The 19476-nt window shown below is 43.6% G+C and overlaps 1 protein-coding gene across 1 annotated transcript in view; it reads right to left on the reverse strand.

The window, feature by feature from the left end:
• Positions 1–19476, reverse strand: part of LOC126214940 (probable cytochrome P450 304a1) — a 122625-nt gene that overhangs the window by 54454 nt on the left and 48695 nt on the right. The window contains exon 5 of the mRNA XM_049941578.1: positions 9919–10033. Coding sequence (XP_049797535.1) covers positions 9919–10033 — 115 coding nt within the window. The remainder of the gene's footprint in view (positions 1–9918; positions 10034–19476) is intronic.

Raw genomic sequence — 19476 nt, forward strand, 5'->3', positions numbered from 1 at the left:
AGTCGAAAATACGCTCTCAGAGCCAACAAAGGCGGCTTCTGCCGTAGTAATCATCGCAGTAGCACAGGTGTTCCCAGTAACCAGTTTGAATACAGCCTTTGCCTTGTTCAACATGACTAAAACAAAGTGCTCCGGCAGCGTGAAGTTGCGAGGATATGTTCGAGAATTTGGAGACAAGTTCTTTAGTACTGATGGGAAAATATTATTTTGTGAACTGCGTGAAGTGAAAGTTAGTGCAGAAAAGCGCTTTAATGTGCAACAATGTAATACCGCTAAGCTCAGCAGCTGTGTGAAACGAAGTGCTGAAAATAACAGCAGGCAAACGCTGTTATTTGAACAGACAGGTCAACCGTGCAATCATTCTGCAAGGATTTGTGTGAGACGATGGTGTCCTCCAACATCCCATTGGAAAAGCTGAAGAATCCACGCTTCAGACGGTTCTTGGAGAAGTACACAACACATCCAGTTCCAGATGTATCTACACTGAGAAAGAACTATTTATCCGTATGCTACAATGATGTGCTCAACAAAATAACGAATTACTATTGCTGAGCAAAAGATCTGGCTGTCGATGGATGAAACTACGGATATTAGTGGGCGATATATTGCAAATATCGTTGTTGGTGTTCTAAAAGTTGATGGCCCTGGAGATATGTTCCTACTAACGTGTGGAGCTCTCAATGTTGTTGTTGTTGTGGTCTTCAGTCCTGAGACTGGTTTGATGCAGCTCTCCATGCTACTCTATCCTGTGAAAGCTTCTTCATCTCCCAGTACCTACTGCAACCTACATCCTTCTGAATCTGCTTAGTGTATTCATCTCTTGGTCTCCCTCTACGATTTTTACCCTCCACGCTGCCCTCCAATGCTAAATTGGTGATCCCTTGATGCCTCAGAACATGTCATACCAACCGATCCCGTCTTCTGGTAAAGTTGTGCCACAAACTTCTCTTCTCCCCAATCCTATTCAGTACTTCCTCATTAGTTATGTGATCTACCCATCTAATCTTCTGCATTCTTCTGTAGCACCACATTTCGAAAGCTTCTATTCTCTTCTTGTCCAAACTATTTATCGTCCATACATGGCTACACTCCATACAAATACCTTCAGAAATGACTTCCTGACACTTAAATCTATACTCGATGTTAACAAATTTCTCTTCTTCAGAAACGCTTTCCTTGCCATTGCCAGTCTACATTTTATATCCTCTCTACTTCGACCATCATCAGTTATTTTGCTCCCTAAATAGCAAAACTCCTTTACTACTTTAAGTGCCTCATTTCCTAATCTAATTCCATCAGCATCACCCGACTTAATTCGACTACATTCCATTATCCTCGTTTTGCTTTTGTTGATGTTCATCTTATATCCTCCTTTCAAGACACTGTCCATTCCATTCAACTGCTCTTCCAAGTCCTTTGCTGTCTCTGACAGAATTACAATGTCATCGGCGAACCTCAACGTTTTTATTTCTTCTCCATGGATTTTAATACCTACTCCGAATTTTTCTTTTGTTTCCTTTACTGCTTGCTCAATATACAGATTGAATAACATCGGGGAGAGGCTACAACCCTGTCTTACTCCCTTCCCAACCACTGCTTCCCTTTCATGTCCCTCGACTCTTATAACTGCCATCTGGTTTCTGTACAAATTGTAAATAGCCTTTCGCTCCCTGTATTTTACCCCTGCCACCTTTAGAATTTGAAAGAGAGTATTCCAGTCAACATTGTCAAAAGCTTTCTCTAAGTCTACAAATGCTAGAAACGTAGGTTTGCCTTTCCTTAATCTTTCTTCTAAGATAAGTCGTAGGGTCAGTATTGCCTCACGTGTTCCAGTGTTTCTACAGAATCCAAACTGATCTTCCCCGAGGTTGGCTTCTATTAGTTTTTCCATTCGTCTGTAAAGAATTCATGTTAGTATTTTGCAGCTGTGACTTATTAAACTGATGGTTCGGTAATTTTCACATCTGTCAACACCTGCTTTCTTTGGGATTGGAATTATTATATTCTTCTTGAAGTCTGAGGGTATTTCGCCTGTTTCATACATCTTGCTCACCAGATGGTAGAGTTTTGTCAGGACTGGCTCTCCCAAGGCTGTCAGTAGTTCCAATGGAATGTTGTCTACTCCGGGGGCCTTGTTTCGACTCAGGTCTTTCAGTGCTTTGTCAAACTCTTCACGCAGTATCGTATCTCCCATTTCATCTTCATCTACATCCTCTTCCATTTCCATAATATTGTCCTCAAGTACATCGCCCTTGTATAGACCCTCTATATACACCTTCCACCTTTCTGCTTTCCCTTCCTTGCTTAGAACTGGGTTTCCATCTGAGCTCTTGATATTCATACAAGTCGTTCTCTTATCTCCAAAGGTCTCTTTAATTTTCCTGTAGGCAGTATCTATCTTACCCCTAGTGAGATAAGCCTCTACATCCTTACATTTGTCCTCTAGCCATCCCTGCGTAGCCATTTTGCACTTCCTGTCGATCTCATTTTTGAGACGTTTGTTTTCCTTTTTGCCTGCTTCATTTACTGCATTTTTATATTTTCTCCTTTCATCAATTAAATTCAATATTTCTTCTGTTACCCAAGTATTTCTACTAGACCTCGTCTTTTTACCTACTTGATCCTCTGCTGCCTTCACTACTTCATCCCTCAGAGCTACCCATTCTTCTTCTAATGTATTTCTTTCCCCAATTCCTGTCAATTGTTCCCTTATGCTCTCCCTGCAACTCTGTACAACCTCTGGTTCTTTCAGTTTATCCAGGTCCTATCTCATTAAATTCCCACCTTTTTGCAGTTTCTTCAGTTTTAATCTACAGGTCATAACCAATAGATTGTGGTCAGAGTCCACATCTGCCCCTTGAAATGTCTTACAATTTAAAACCTGGTTCCTAAATCTCTGTCTTACCATTATATAATCTATCTGATACCTTTTAGTATCTCCAGGGTTCTTCCATGTATACAACCTTCTTTCATGATTCTTAAACAAAGTGTTAGCTATGATTAAGTTATGCTCTGTGCAAAATTCTACCAGGCGGCTTCCTCTTTCATTTCTTAGCCCCAATCCATATTCACCTACTATGTTTCCTTCTCTCCCTTTTACTACACTCGAATTCCAGTCACCCATGACTATTAAATTTTCGTCTCCCTTCACTATCTGAATAATTTCTTTTATTTCATCATACATTTCTTCAATTTCTTCGTCATCTGCAGAGCTAGTTGGCATATAAACTTGTACTACTGTAGTAGGTGTGGGCTTCGTATCTATCTTGGCCACAATAATGCGTTCACTACGCTGTTTGTAGTAGCTTACCCGCATTCCTATGTTCCTATTCATTATCAAACCTACTCCTGCATTACCCCTATTTGATTTTGTGTTTATAACCCTGTAGTCACCTGACCAGAAGTCTTGTTCCTCCTGCCACCGAACTTCACTAATTCCCACTATATCTAACTTTAACCTATCCATTTCCCTTTTTAAATTTTCTAACCTACCTGCCCGATTAACGGATCTGACATTCCACGCTCCGACCCGTAGAACGCCAGTTTTCTTTCTCCTGATAACGACATCCTCTTGAGTAGTCCCCGCCCGGAGATCCGAATGGGGGACTATTTTACCTCCGGAATATTTTACCCAAGAGGACGCCATCATCATTTAATCATACAGTAAAGCTGCATGTCCTCGGGAAAAATTACGGCTGTAGTTTCCCCTTGCTTTCAGCCGTTCGCAGTACCAGCACAGCAAGGCCGTTTTGGTTATTGTTACAAGGCCAGATAAGTCAATCATCCAGACTGTTGCCCCTGCAACTACTGAAAAGGCTGCTGCCCCTCTTCAGGAACCACACGTTTGTCTGGCCTCTCAACAGATACCCCTCCGTTGTGGTTGCACCTACGGTACGGCTATATGTATCGCTGAGGCACGCAAGCCTCCCCACCAACAGCAAGGTCCATGGTTCATGGGAGGGGGGGGGGGGAAGTTCTCAACAGAGTAAACAATTCGACGATTGCTATTTTGTTTGACAACTCTCTGAAGCTACTGTGGCCGGATGGTGTGAAAAGAGACAACGTTTTGCTGCTTGTAACAGATGGTGCTTCATATATGGCTAAAGCAGCCAAAGGGCTTCAGATTCTCTAGCCCACTATGGTGTACACCACTTGCCTTGCACATGCGTTGCACAGAGTTGCCGAAGAGGTGCGATGAAATTACCCTGACGTGGACAAATCAATTTCCTGTGGCAAGACAATTTATGTGAAGGATCTGCTACGGATACAGAAATTCAAGGAACAAGCACCTTCAACGCCCCTCCCACCTAAACCTGCTCTTACGCAATGGGGTTCTTGGCTTAATGCTGCTGAGTATTACTGCACCAACTACACCCAAATAAAGACAATCTTATGTGAGCTTGTTAGCGATGAATCAAGTGCTATCAAAACTGTGAAAGAAGTTTTTACAGATACATTGTCTCGAAACTTGGCACACATCAACGCCAATTTTTCAGTGATATCAAAAGCCATCAAACGACTGGAAGCTGTTGGCACTCAGCTATGTGAGGCCCTGAGTATTGTGCAACATGTGCCGAGTGAGTTGGGTCGAGCTCGTGGTCATGAGGCTGACTAAGTGAAAATCAAATTGCAAAGTGTTCTCCAACGGGATCCTGGATATTCTACACTGTGCAAAATTAGTGACAGTCTTCCAGGGAATGCCGCAACATTTGAAGATACTGAAACAAAGCTTAACTCCAGTGACCTGGCTGCCTTCAAATACGCTCCAGTGACGTGTTGTGAAGTGGAGAGGAGCTTTTCCAGGTACAAAACTATCCTCGGCGACAACCGTAGATCTTTGACACTGGAAAACCTGAAAATGCACCTTGTGATCCAGCGCAACTTTGCAAATACTGAAGATTGGCATATGGTATTAAATAATGTGAAACTCTTTAAATACTATGTAGAAATAAAAACATTGTTTTACTGTTTCGATAGATGATCATTTCACTGTACTTTGTGTTTAGAAAATAAAACATTCAGACATTAAAAAAAATAGGAGCAAATTAACCACAAACCCTACAGAAAGAAAGAACTATAGTTACAATATTTTGCGAAGTGAATTTTGTATTACTTTATGGTGAATAAAAAATTAAATAAACAAACAAGAATGGTTTAAATAAACTTCTATTAACTCATATTTTATTTTTTAAGGTCATATTTATGTAAGCTTTAGGTCATAAATGCTTGCATATTTAACTGTTTTTTAGGTAATTAAAATCTGGGGCCTAGTTATTAGTAAAGGCTCGTATTCTGTAAAAGGGAATCATTAGTACGTAGAATTTTATATGCGTGCATTTATTTGTATGCACTGTCTCAGTAATAGTAAAAGAGCAATTGGTTCTTAATTTATTTGTTGTTTATTGATCTCTTAACTTATGTTAATTGATGTTTGGTTGGTGTTTGCCGTGTCTTCTGCGGTCTGTTTGAGTTCCAGTTTTCTGCGACTTGCGGTTGTGGCAGCAGTGCCACGTTCCGCTTCGGTGCACACAAGCTGTGACGTGACGTCTAATGGGGAGTGACTTCCGGCTGGGCCCTGGGGTGTAGGTGTTGTTTTGAACGGCTGGTCCGCTGCCTCCGGCATTTTACGTGAAGTTACCTTTTGCCCAGGACAGCCTGGCGTCACTGCCCGTTTGGCAAACATTTAACGTGTTTCCATGCTAAGTGTACCCCTCATCCCGACTTCAACAAAAGGAAAACAAGGGTAATGGAATATAGTCGAATTAAATCAGGTGATGCCGAGGGAATTACGTAACTAAACGAGACTCTAGACTCAGTAGATAAGTCTTGCTATTTGTGCAGCAAAATAAATGATGATGGCCGAGGTAGAGACGATATAAAATGCAGACCGGCTATAGCAAGAAAAGACTTGTGAAAAGGAGAAATTTATTGACATCTACGAGGGCATTTCAATAAGTAATGCAACACATTTTTTTTCTGAAACAGGGGTTGTTCTATTCAGCATTGAAATACACCAGGTTATTCCCCAATCTTTTAGCTACACAACACTATTTTTCAACGTAATCTCCATGCAATGCTACGGCCTTACGCCACCTTGAAATGAGGGCCTGTATGCCTGCACGGTACCATTCCACTGGTCGATGTCGGAGCCAACGTCGTACGGCATCAATAACTTCTTCATCATCCGCGTAGTGCCTCCCACGGATTGCGTCCTTCATTGGGCCAAACATATGGAAATCCGACGGTGCGAGATCGGGGCTGTAGGGTGCATGAGGAAGAACAGTCCACTGAAGTTTTCTGAGCTCCTCTCGGGTGCGAAGACTTGTGTGAGGTCTTGCGTTGTCATGAAGAAGGAGAAGTTCGTTCAGATTTTTGTGCCTACGAACACGCTGAAGTCGTTTCTTCAATTTCTGAAGAGTAGCACAATACACTTCAGAGTTGATCGTTTGACCATGGGGAAGGACATCGAACAGAATAACCCCTTCAGCGTCCCAGAAGACTGTAACCATGACTTTACCGGCTGAGGGTATGGCTTTAAACATTTTCTTGGTAGGGGAGTGGATGTGGCGCCACTCCATTGATTGCCGTTTTGTTTCAGGTTCGAAGTGATGAACCCATGTTTCATCGCCTGTAACAATCTTTGACAAGAAATTGTCACCCTCAGCCACATGACGAGCAAGCAATTCCGCACAGATGGTTCTCCTTTGCTCTTTATGGTGTTCGGTTAGACAACGAGGGACCCAGCGGGAACAAACCTTTGAATATCCCAACTGGTGAACAATTGTGACAGCACTACCAACAGAGATGTCAAGTTGAGCACTGAGTTGTTTGATGGTGATCCGTCGATCTTCTCGAACGAGTGTGTTCGCACGCTCCGCCATTGCAGGAGTCACAGCTGTGCACGGCCGGCCCGCACGCGGGAGATCAGACAGTCTTGCTTGACCTTGCGGCGATGATGACACACGCTTTGCCCAACGACTCACCGTGCTTTTGTCCACTGCCAGATCACCGTAGACATTCTGCAAGCGCCTATGAATATCTGAGGTGGCCTGGTTTTCCGCCAAAAGAAACTCGATCACTGCCCGTTGTTTGCAACGCACATCCGTTACAGACGCCATTTTAACAGCTCCGTACAGCGCTGCCACCTGTCGGAAGTCAATGAAACTATAAGAGACGAAGCGGGAATGTTTGAAAATATTCCACAAGAAATTTCCGGTTTTTTCAACCAAAATTGGCCGAGAAAAAAATGTGTTGCATTACTTATTGAACTGCCCTCGTATTATAAACGTAAGGGTTGGGAAGTCTCTTCTGAAGTTATTTGTCTGGAGTGTAGACTATGGAAGTGACACATGGATGTTAAACGATGTAGACAAGAAGAGAATAGAGGTTTCGAAATGTGGTGATACAGAAGAATACTGAAGACTTGATGGGTAGATCGTATAACTAATGAGGAGGTACTGAAAATAACTGAGTAGACAAGAAATTTATGCCACAACTTGACTAAAAGAAGGGATCGGTTGATAGGACACATTCTGAGAATAAGGGGATCACCAATTTAGTATTGGAGGGAAGTGTGGGGAGTAAAAATCGTAGAGGGAGACCAAGAGATGAATATAGTAAGCAGAAGGATGTACGTTGCAGCAGTTATTCGGAGATGAGGGGCCTTGCACGGAATAGAGTAGCATGGAGAGCTGCATCAAACCAGTCTTCGGACTGAAGACCACAACAACAGTACCAGTCTTCTTGTATCGTTCTCTACTTTGTGCTCGCCTGTGCCAGGAAAAGACTGGGTTAATGAAACTGAATATGACTAACTTCTATATAAGCCCGCCCGGTTAGCCGTGCGGTCTAACGCACAGCTTTCCGGATTGGGAAGGAGCGCCTGATCCCCGCCGCGAATCCGCCCGGCGAACTTATGTCGAGGTCCGGTGAGCCGGCCAGTCTGTGGATCGTTTTTAGGCGGTTTTCCATCTGCCTCGGCGAATGCGGGCTTTTCCCCCTTATTCCGCCTCAGCTACACTTTGTCGGCGATTGCTGCGCAAACACGTCCTCCACGTGCGCGTACACAACCATTACTCTACCACGCAAACATAGGGAGTGTGTGTGTGTGGGGGGGGGGGGGGGGAGTATCCACCGGTGGTCGAACCGCAGAATAACCTTGCAAGAGTGGTGAGGAGTGAAGTGGACTGCGGTAGACGTCGTGGGGTTGTGGACCACTGCGGCTGCGGCGGGGACGGAGCCTCTCCGTCGCTTCTAGGCCCCTGGTTAACATAAAATACGACTTCTATAAAAGCTGTGGACGCATTAAATGTGCCGGCCGAAGTGGCCGTTCGGTTAAAGGCGCTGCAGTCTGGAACCGCAAGACCGCTACGGTCGCAGGTTCGAATCCTGCCTCGGGCATGGATGTTTGTGATGTCCTTAGGTTAGTTAGGTTTAACTAGTTCTAAGTTCTAGGAGAGTAATGACCTCAGCAGTTGAGTCCCATAGTGCTCAGAGCCATTTGAACCAAGCCAACCATTAAATGTTTCTAGGTCATATCTGTGAAATAAGACACTCACCTCCTTATCAGATTTAGCAAACGTAAGACCTTTAGGGCAGCTTTCATACTTCCGAGATTACGGTTGCTGTGAGTGTTTTGTGTTCACCCACCACAGTTTTTAGGAGACTGATGTTGGTAGGCCAGTGGCCTACATGGTACCCCGATGGTTGTGGTGCGTTTTCTGGAGGGACTTTCATTTTAAGTGATTTTTAGGTAAGATGACATTATCGACCTTGATAACTTAACATCACAAAAAAAGATAAAAGGTAAGTTATTTCTGTGAACTTACTTCCAATTTAACCGAGGTTCCATCTGCCGCATACAGAAATGTGTCTGCCGCTCTACGTTTAATCTTAATTACAAAAGGCGGTTCTCACCACTAATGTTCTCAGTTTTTCATTCTGTGTCCTACAACAACCACATGGTTTTGAGTTGTGTTGGTTAAGAACAAAGGCTGACCCGGTTCTGAATATTTTATGCCAGTCATTCTGAATTTAGTTTTCCTACTGTTCTACAATTCCTCCATATGACACACTGCTTTCTGTTACGGCTTTATATTAGTGCATGCATGTGACTTTTAGACTTTCAAAAGGACGTCATGGTCCTCGTTATCACTGGCGTCAGTAGGAAAGCATAAATTCTAATGCAAAAACTCCTCCTGGATAGCTCTGCCAGGGTGTTTACTGTGAAGGGCATCCTTTGCGGATGCGGAACAACTAATAACAAGTTTTGCTCAGATAAGCAAACCGACATTCTGTTACAAGCTATTTTCTCAGTTATCACGGCAACGGCAAAACAGATTTCAAAAATGTGAATTTAATATGACTTTTATAGATATGATACATCTTCATATGCAGGGTGATTGGAACATTCGTGGAATTATTGTATTCATTTTGACATTAGCCAATGAAGCAGGTGTTCCTATTCAAGTGATTTTTCATTACTACATGCATGCCACAAATTGGAATGCTGGCTTGAGAGTATGTGATTTTCTATTACTACATAAATCCCACAAATTGGAGTGTTAGCTTTGGTATAGATCCAGTATCTGATGTAAAAGTTCAAAACCAATCAGTCAAGCATTTTCGCCGTCAGGTGAACATTATTCTGCGTATAACTTTGTAACAAGTGCTCGAAAGTAAAATGTTCCTAAAATAGCGTAAGACATCTCGGATTTATTTTATGAGCATAACATGGAATCACAGGCGAACAACATACATGGCATAATTTACTACTAAGAATCATCCATAAAATACTTGAAAATATACAATCGTAAAACGTACAATGAAATTGTACAATCGTACATAAAATAAAGATAATGGCAGGTGTAGTCATCATGAAATCTTTCAAAACATTGTTCTACGAACAGGAACACTTACTGTCGAAGGGTAAGCCTTGGTCTGCGGCGTCCTTCTTCATTTCCTTTATGCAGACGTCAAGGAAATGACGCGTGTGGTCTTCCGAGTAGGTAGCCAACTGTTCATCAAAAGTTTGCTAAAACATCAAAAAGGATGCATTTTAAATTCTGTCCACAAATCAGTGAGCAAAACTTTATATACAGAATATGGTACTCACGCATGTGACCTGCAAAATTATCCCGCATTTCACCATTATAGACAAGGTGTCTGTTAATATTTGGAAAAAAAATTGAGTCTGCGGTCCTTGGTGAGATGGAGGAAACTTTTGGATACCATCTCGTACCAACGGCAATACATCCAGGTGAGACAATCCCAAAATCAGATATCTGACTGTAAGACGTTCACAGGAGCAGGTGCAGTCTCTTCTCACAATTTAGTAATGATGAAGACTAGGCTAAAGTTTAAGACAGTCGCCAGGGAAAGTCACCGTACAATAAAGTGAGGAATGATGATGTTCGTTTGAAGTTCTTAGAGGCTGTAAATACATTACTGGCCATTAAAATTGCTACACCACGAAGATGACGTGCTACAGACGCGAAATTTAACCGACAGGAACAAGATGCTGTGATATGCAAATGATTAGCTTTTCAGATCATTCACACAAGGTTGGCGCCGGTGGCAACACCTACAACGTGCTGACATGAGGAAAGTTTCCAACCGATTTCTCATAGACAAACAGCAGTTGACCGGCGTTGCCTGGTGAAACGTTGTTGTGACGCCTCGTGTAAGGAGGAGAAATGCATACCATCACGTTTCCGACTTTGATAACGGTCGGATTGTAGCCTATCGCGATTGCGGTTCATGGCATCGCTACATTGCTGCTAGCCTTGGTCGAGATCCAATGACTGTTAGGAGAATGTGTAATCGGTGGGTTGAGGAGCGTAATACGGAACGGCGTGCTGGATCCCAACGGCCTCGTATCACTAGCAGTCGAGATGACAGGCATCTTATCCGCACGACTGTAACGGATCGTGCAGCCACGTCTCGATCCCTGAGTCAACAGATGGGGACGTTTGCAAGACAACAACCATCTGCACGAACAGTTCGACGACGTTTGCAGTAGCATGGACTATGAGACCATGGCTGCGGTTACCCTTGACGGTGCATCACAGACAGGAGCGCCTGCGACGGTGTACTGAACGACGAACCTGAGTGCACGAGTGGCAAAACGTCATTTTTTCGGATGAATCCAGGATCTGTTTACAGCATCATGGAGGTCGCATCCGTGTTTGGCGTCATCGCGGTGAACCTCTTGTTCCCATTGACGGCAATTTGAAGAGTGGACGTTACATTTCAGATGTGTTACGACCCGTGGCTCAACCCTTCATTCGATCCCTGCGAAACCCTGCATTTGAGCAGGATAATGCACGACCGCATGTGGCAGATCCTCTACGGGCCTTTCTGGATACAGAAAATGTTCGACTGCTGGCGTGGCCAGCACATTCTCCAGATCTCTCACCAATTGAAAACGTCTGGTCAATGGTGGATGAGCAACTGGCTCGTCGCAATACGCCGGTCACCACTCTTGATGAAGTGTGGTCTCGTGTTGAAGCTGCATGGGCAGCTGTACCTGTACATGCCATCCAAGCTGTGTTTGACTCAATGCCCAGGCGTATCAAGGCCGTTATTACGGCCAGAGGCGGTTGTTCTGGGTACTGATTTCTCAGGATCTATGCACCTAAATTGCGTGAAAATGTAATCACATGTCAGTTCTAGTATAATATATTTGTCCAATGAATACCCGTTTATCATCTGCATTTCTTCTTGGTGTAGCAATTTTAATGGCCGGTAGTGTATTTGTAACAAAAATTGGTCCTTGATGAGATCGAGGAAACTTCTCGATACCACCTCTTACCAACGGCAATACATCCAGGTGAGACAGGTATGCCAAAATCAAATATCTGACTGTAATACGTTCGCAGGAGCAGGTGCAGTCTCTTCTCACAATTTAGTAATGATGAAGACTAGGCTAAAGTTTAAGACAGCCGCCAGGGAAAGTCACCGTACAATAAAGCGAGGAATGATGATGTTCGTTTGAAGTTCTTAGAGGCTGTAAATACTATGTAGTGAATACCACAGTAGGTAATTTAGTTGAGAAGGGAGAGAGGTCTGAAAATCGAAATCGCGGAAGAAGAAATATTACGACCGTATCGGCGAGTTGGAAACGAGTCATGTCTCAGAAAGTAATTTTTTCAAGAGACACAAAAAACTGTTTTACTGTACAATTGTCTTAAGCATGGTGTTGTGGAGTGACTATGTGGCAGTTGGGCCCAGGGTGAAACAAAATACACCAACACAACATACTTTAGCAGTAATCCAGTTTGAATGTACTGGAGATGACCCTTTTTCGAACCTTGTGATATTCATGAGGCAACTAGCGTTCTGTTTGCAACGTAAGAATTGTGTTATGCAAATAGCAATAAGAGTCTGGTATGAGCGTAGAGGTTTATTCGCAATGTACCCAAAATATGCAAAATACAACCGCAACGAAAATATAGCAAAGCAGAGAATAGTGAACACCCTTGAACCATTCCTATCTTGTCCGTCCTTTGGTAGTCATTGGCAGATACTGTTATAAAACGGTTTCTGCTCGTGTGGTATGAACTTTCTTTACATCGCTTAGTGCCTTCTTTTTGTATTAGAACAGGTCCACTACATGCTTGTTTATCCGGTAGATGTTCTTTACATTATCCTCTGAGCGGTGGCAACTGGAAAGCAATGAGTCCATCAGTGAATGGTGCTTCAGTAATTCCAGGAGAATCGCGACTGAAAACGAAGTGACTGTATGTATAAATCTGGAACATCATTTTTGTGTAGTTACCGTAAGAGCGCACTGTGGTTAGGTCACCAGATGTTGAAGTCCAGAATATCTTCCGTTTGCAAATTTATTGCGCTTTAAGTTCTGCATCTGAGACGACAAACGTATCTCAGTTTCACACTTGGAGTCAACTCCGAACATGGCCCCTTCTCTGACGTAGTATCTATCTAACGAGCATTTCTGTTGATGGAACACGACTCGTTGTTATACCAAACGATGCGTACAGATATAAAGATCGGGTATCTCAGGTAAACGTAATTTGAAAAAAAAAAAAAAAAAAATAGACATGACCTCTTTCCCAACTCACCGATTTAATTGATCCACCAAATAAGAAAATTGTATAAACGTCCAGGAAAAGAAAGGGTCACAATAGTGAAAGTAACAGGAAACGCAAAGGAAACTAAAATTTCAAGGAAAAAATTGAAGGGATCAAGAAGAAAAACACCATTATAAGGATAGTATCAGTACGCAGAAAATTCAAAATAACTGTCAGAAAGTTAGAAAAGTCAGCAACATTGAGAGTGGAAAAGGAGGTCTACTGTTAAATGCAGAAGAAAGAGCGGTTGGGTGAAAAGTGCACGTTAAGGACCTCTGAGAGTGGGAGAAACATCTTGCTGACGTCGCTGAATAACAAACTGGTGGCAATCAGATGGGGGAACGACACTTCTGTAACAAAAACAGGAGGATAAACATACATTTAAAAAAGGTGTGTGAAATCTTATGGGACTTAACTGCTAAGGTCATCAGTCCCTAAGCTTACACGTCACTTAACCTAAATTATCCTAAGGACAAACACACACACCCATGCCCGCATCTCGTGGTCGTGCGGTAGCGTTCTCGCTACCCACGCCCGGGTTCCCGGGTTCGATTCCCAGCGGGGTCAGGGATTTTCTCTGCCTCGTGATGGCTGGGTGTTGTGTGCTGTCCTTAGGTTAGTTAGGTTTAAGTAGTTCTAAGTTCTAGGGGACTTATGACCACAGCAGTTGAGTCCCATAGTGCTCAGAGCCATTTTTGAACACACACCCATGCCCGAGGGAGGACTCAAACCTCCGCCGGGACCAGCTGCACAGTCCATGACTGCAGCTCCTTAGACCGCTCATAAACATACATTTAAATTGACGTAGTATGAGTTTGGAGATGGAAGGAAACCTGGGATAATATGTGACCAACATTGCGGCCATTTTGGAAGCCATTATCATGGATGCAACTCGTAGTTTTCAAAGGGAAAGGGGTCACATGATATATCAAACAGATATACAGAGTGGTCCATTGATAGTGACCGGGCCAAATATCTCACGAAATAAGCATCAAACTAAAAAACTACAAAGAACGAAACTCGTCTAGCTTGAAGGGGGAAACCAGATGGCGCTCTGGTTGGCCCGCTAGATGGAGCTGCCATAGGTCAAACGGATATCAACTGCGTTTTTTAAAATAGGAATCCCCATTTTTTATTACATATTCATGTATTACGTAAAGAAATATGAATGTTTTAGATGGACCACTTTTTTCGCTTTGTGATAGATGGTGCTGTAATAGTCACAAAAAGTACGTGGTATCACGTAACATTCCGCCAGTGCGGACGGTATTTGCTTCTTGATACATTACCCGTGTTAAAATGGACGGTTTACCAATTGCGGAAAAGGTCGATATCGTGTTGATGTTTGGCTACTGTGATCAAAATGCCCAACGGCCGTGTGCTATTTATGCTGCTCGGCATCCTGGACGACATCATCCAAGTGTCCGGACCGTTCGCCGGATAGTTACGTTATTTAAGGAAACAGGAAGTGTTCAGCCACATGTGAAACGTCAACCACGACCTGCAACAAATGATGATGCCCAAGTAGGTGTTTTAGCTGCTGTCGTGGCTAATCCGCACATCAGTAGCAGACAAACTGCGCGAGAATCGGAATCTCAAAACCGTCGGTGTTGAGAATACTACATCAACATCGACTGCACCCGTACCATATTTCTATGCTCCAGGAATTGCATGGCGACGACTTTGAAGGTCGTGTACAGTTCTGCCACTGGGCACAAGAGAAATTACGGGACGATGACAGATTTTTTGCACGCGTTCTATTTAGCGACCGAAGCGTCATTCACCAACAGCTGTAACGAAAACCAGCATAATATGCACTACTGGGCAACGGAAAATCCACGAAGGCTGCGACAAGTGGAACATCAGCGACCTTGGCAGGTTAATGTGTGGTGCGGCATTATGGGAGGAAGGATAACTGGCCCCCATTTTATCGATGGCAATCTAAATGGTGCAATGTATGCTGATTTGCTACTTAATGTTCTACCGATGTTACTAGAAGATGTTTCACTGCATGACGGAATGGCGATGTACTTCCAACATGATGGATGTCCGGCACATGGCTCGCGTGCGATTGAAGCAGTATTGAATAGCATGTTTCATGACAGGTGGATTGGTCGTCGAAGCACCATGGCCAGTACGTTCATCGGATCTGACGTCCCCGGATTTCTTTCTGTGGGGAAAGTTGAAGGCTATTTGCTATCGTGATCCACCGTCAACGCTTGACAACATGCGTCAGCGCATTGTCAATGCATGTGGGAATATTACGGAAGCCGAACTACTCGCTGTTGAGAGGAATGTCGTTACACGCATTGCCAAATGCATTGAGGTTGACGGACATCATTTTGAGCATTTATTGCATTAATGTGGTATTTACAGGTAATCACGCTGTAACAGCGTGCGTTCTCAGAAATGTTAAGTTCACAAAGGTACATGTATCACATTGGAACAATAGAACGTCGTCGGCGCACCACTCTGGTATAAGGGTGCTGCGGATGAGAACCAAATGGCCCCTGCTATGAGGTGAAACTGCACGCTAGACCATCACTTTCGACTGTTGGGTCGTATGGCGGCCGACTGTCTGGTTGGTATCCCACAGCTGTACAGACTCTCCCCAGACACGTCATCACTTAAGACAACTTGACTCCAGTCAATGATAATGCAGGCCGAAGACAACACACAAATGTTACAGGGTAACCTAGCGTACTGTCTAGCACTTTGTAAGGTTGTTGTAATTCCGCTTCAGTCGTTCCCTATGGACTTTAGCCAACATACGTAGCAATCCCAAAGAAAGCAGGTGTTGACAGATGTGAAAATTACCGAACTATCCGTTTAATAAGTCACAGCTGCAAAATACTAACACGAATTCTTTACAGACCAATGGAAAAACTGGTAGAAGCCGACATCGGGGAAGATCAGTTTGGATTCCGTAGAAATGTTGGAACACGTGAGGCAATACTGACCCTACGACTTATCTTAGAAAATGGATTAAGGAAAGGCAAACCTACGTTTCTAGCATTTGTAGACTTAGAGAAAGCTTTTGACGATGTTCACGGGAATACTCTCTTTCAAATTCTGAAGTGGCAGGAGTCAAATACAGGGAGCGAAAGGCTATTTACAATTTGTACAGAAACCAGATGGCAGTTATAAGAGTCGAGGGACATGAAAGGGAAGCAGTGGTTGGGAAGGGAGTGAGACAGGGTTGTAGCCTCTCCCCGATGTTATTCAATCTGTATATTGAGCAAGCAGTAAAGGAAACAAAAGAAAAATTCGTAGGTATTAAAATCCATGGAGAAGAAATAAAACTTTGAGGTTTGCTGATGACATTGTAATTCTGTCAGAGACAACAAAGGACCTGGAAGAGCAGCTGAGCGGAATGGACAGTGTTTTGAAAGGAGGATATAAGATGAACATCAATAACAGCAAAACGAGGATAATGGAATGTACTCGAATTAAATCGGGTGATGCTGCGAGAATTAGATTAGGAAATGAGACGCTCAAAGTAGTAAATGAGTTTTGCTATTTGGGGAGCAAAATAACTGATGGTGGTCGAAGTAGAGAGGATAGACTGGCAATGGCAAGGAAAGAGTTTCTGAAGAAGAGTGAAACTGAAGTGATATCAGGTGTTCCCCAGGGAAGCGTCCTGGGACCTCTGCTGTTCCGGACCTATATAAATGACCTGGGTGAGAATCTGAGCAGTTCTCTTAGGTTGTTCGCAGATGATGCTGTGATTTACCGTCTAGTAAGGTCATCCGAAGACCAGTATCAGTTGCAAAGCGATTCAGAAAAGATTGCTGTATGGTGTGGCAGGTGGCAGTTGACGCTAAATAACGAAAAGTGTGAGGTGATCCACATGAGTTCCAAAAGAAATCAGTTGGAATTCGATTAATCGTTAAATAGTACAATTCTCAAGTCTGTCAATTCAACTACGTTCCTGGATGCAAAAATTACGAACAAATTCAGTTGGAAAAACCACATAGATAATATTGTGGGGAAGGCGAGCCAAAGGTTGCGTTTCATTGGCAGGACACTTAGAAGATGCAACAAGTCCACTAAAGAGACAGCTTACACTACACTCGTTCGTCCTCTGTTAGTATATTGCTGCGCGGTGTGGGATCCTTACCAGGTGGGATTGACGGAGGACATCGAAAGGGTGCAAAAAAGGGCAGCTCGTTTTGTATTATCACGTAATAGGGGAGAGTGTGTGGCAGATATGATAGGCGAGTTGGGATGGAAGTCATTAAAGCAAAGAGGTTTTTCGTCGCGGCGAGATCTATTTACGAAATTTCAGTCACCAACTTTCTCTTCCGAACGCGAAAATATTTTGTTGAGCGCAACCTACATAGGTAGGAATGATCATCAAAATAAAATAAGAGAAATCAGAGCTCGAACAGAAAGGTTTAGGTGTTCGTTTTTCCCGCGCGCTGTTCGGGAGTGGAATGGTAGGGAGATAGTATGATTGTGGTTCGATGAACCCTCTGCCAAGCACTTAAATGTGAATTGCAGAGTAATCATGTAGATGTAGATGTAGATGTTAACATCGAGTATAGATTTAAGTGTCAGGAAGTCGTTTCTGAAAGTATTTTTATGGAATGTAGCCATTTATGGAAGTGAAACGTGGGCAGTAAATAGTTAAGACAAGAAGAGAATAGAAGCTTTCGAAATGTGGTGCTACAGAAGAATGTTGAAGATTAGATGGGTAGATCACATAACTAATGAGGAGGTGTTGAATAGAATTGGGGAGAAGAGGAGTTTGTGGCACAACTTAACTAGAAGAAGGAATCGGTTAGTCGGACATATTCTGAGGCATCAAGGGATCACCAATTTAGTTTTTCTAGGGCAGCGTGGTGGGTAAAAATCGTAGAGGGAGACCAAGAGATGAATACACTGAACAGATTCAGAAGGATGTAGGTTGCGGTAGGTACTGCGAGATGAAGAAGCTTGCACAGGATAGAGTAGCATGGAGAGCTGCATCAAACCAGTCTCAGGACTGAAGACCACAACAACAACAACAACAACAACAACATGTAGCAAAATTCTGAGTACTGACTTAGGGCTACAAAATGAGTCCGGTACTGTGCTCCGGACGATGCCAGAAAAGCAGTTAATGTTGCTCATCCGTAGCTGTTTTTGATCGTTTCACTTTGTCTACAACAGTGCCAGTTTCTCGGAATTTCACACTATGGATAATCAGTGGTCTGTCTTGGCGAGGCTGATTGAAATACTCTGTGGTAAGATGAGTGTCCTTCTCTCTTGATATCCAGGCGACGTTAATGGCATCAGCTTTCTTATCATCTGCAAGGAAGAAACATCGAGAATGAATAGAGCTATGATCAAGCGAAAAGCAGATTGTTTTGTCGTGTTATTCTATAAGGAGCAGTGAAATGAAAACGGGGCAGACGGAAAAAGGAAAGTAAACTGTTGATTATTTCAAAAGTGATCGCTGTACCTGTTAATACACACGTCAAAAATAGTTTTGCATCATCCTGGTTCCCAAAACTCCTGAAGATAGACGTTGACTGCGGATATTGTATCACAGACACAGTCGCTTTGACTGTTGAGAGATGTCACTTAACCCGACCAGAGATGTAAACCACCATGCCTTACCAGCGCCTATTAGATGGAGGGGGTCCGACAGCCGATCAGTTCCAGTCATTCCACCAGGAAGGAGGAATACGGCTCATATAGCCTGTAGTTCAACCATGCCTAGGCTGTCAATACCACAGATCGATCGCCACCGCATTGTTGCTTTGTGCCACAAAGGGCTTTCAACAAGGGAAGTGTCCAGGCGCCTCGCAGTGAAACAAAGCGACGTTGTTCGGATATGGATGAGATACAGAGATACAGGAACTGTCGATGACATGCCTCGCTCAGGCCGCCCAAGGGCTACTACTGCAGTGGATGACCGCTATCTACGAATTATGGCTTGGAGGAACCCTGACAGTAACGCCACCATATTGAATAACGCTTTTCGTGTAGCCTCAGGACGTCATGTTACGACTCGAACTGTGTGCAATAGGCCGCACGATGCACAACTTCAGACGTCCATGGCGAGTTCCATCTTTGCAACCACGACACTATGCAGCGCGGTACAGATGGGCCCAACAACATGCCGAATGGACCGCTCAGGACTGGCGTCGCGTTCTCTTCACCGATGAGTGTTGCATGCGTCTTCAACCAGACAATCGTCGGAGACGTGTTCAGAGGCAACCTGGTCAGGCTGAACGCCTTAGACACACTATCCAGCGAGTGCAGCAAGGTGGAGGTTCCCTGCTGTTATGGGGTGGCATTATGAGGGGCCGACGTACGCCGCTGTTGGTCATGGAAGGCTGTACGGTACGTGAATGCCATCCTCCGACAGTGCAACCATATCGGCAGGATATTGATG

Source organism: Schistocerca nitens, chromosome 12, assembly GCF_023898315.1.
Source record: "Schistocerca nitens isolate TAMUIC-IGC-003100 chromosome 12, iqSchNite1.1, whole genome shotgun sequence".
Lineage (NCBI taxonomy): Eukaryota > Metazoa > Arthropoda > Insecta > Orthoptera > Acrididae > Schistocerca > Schistocerca nitens.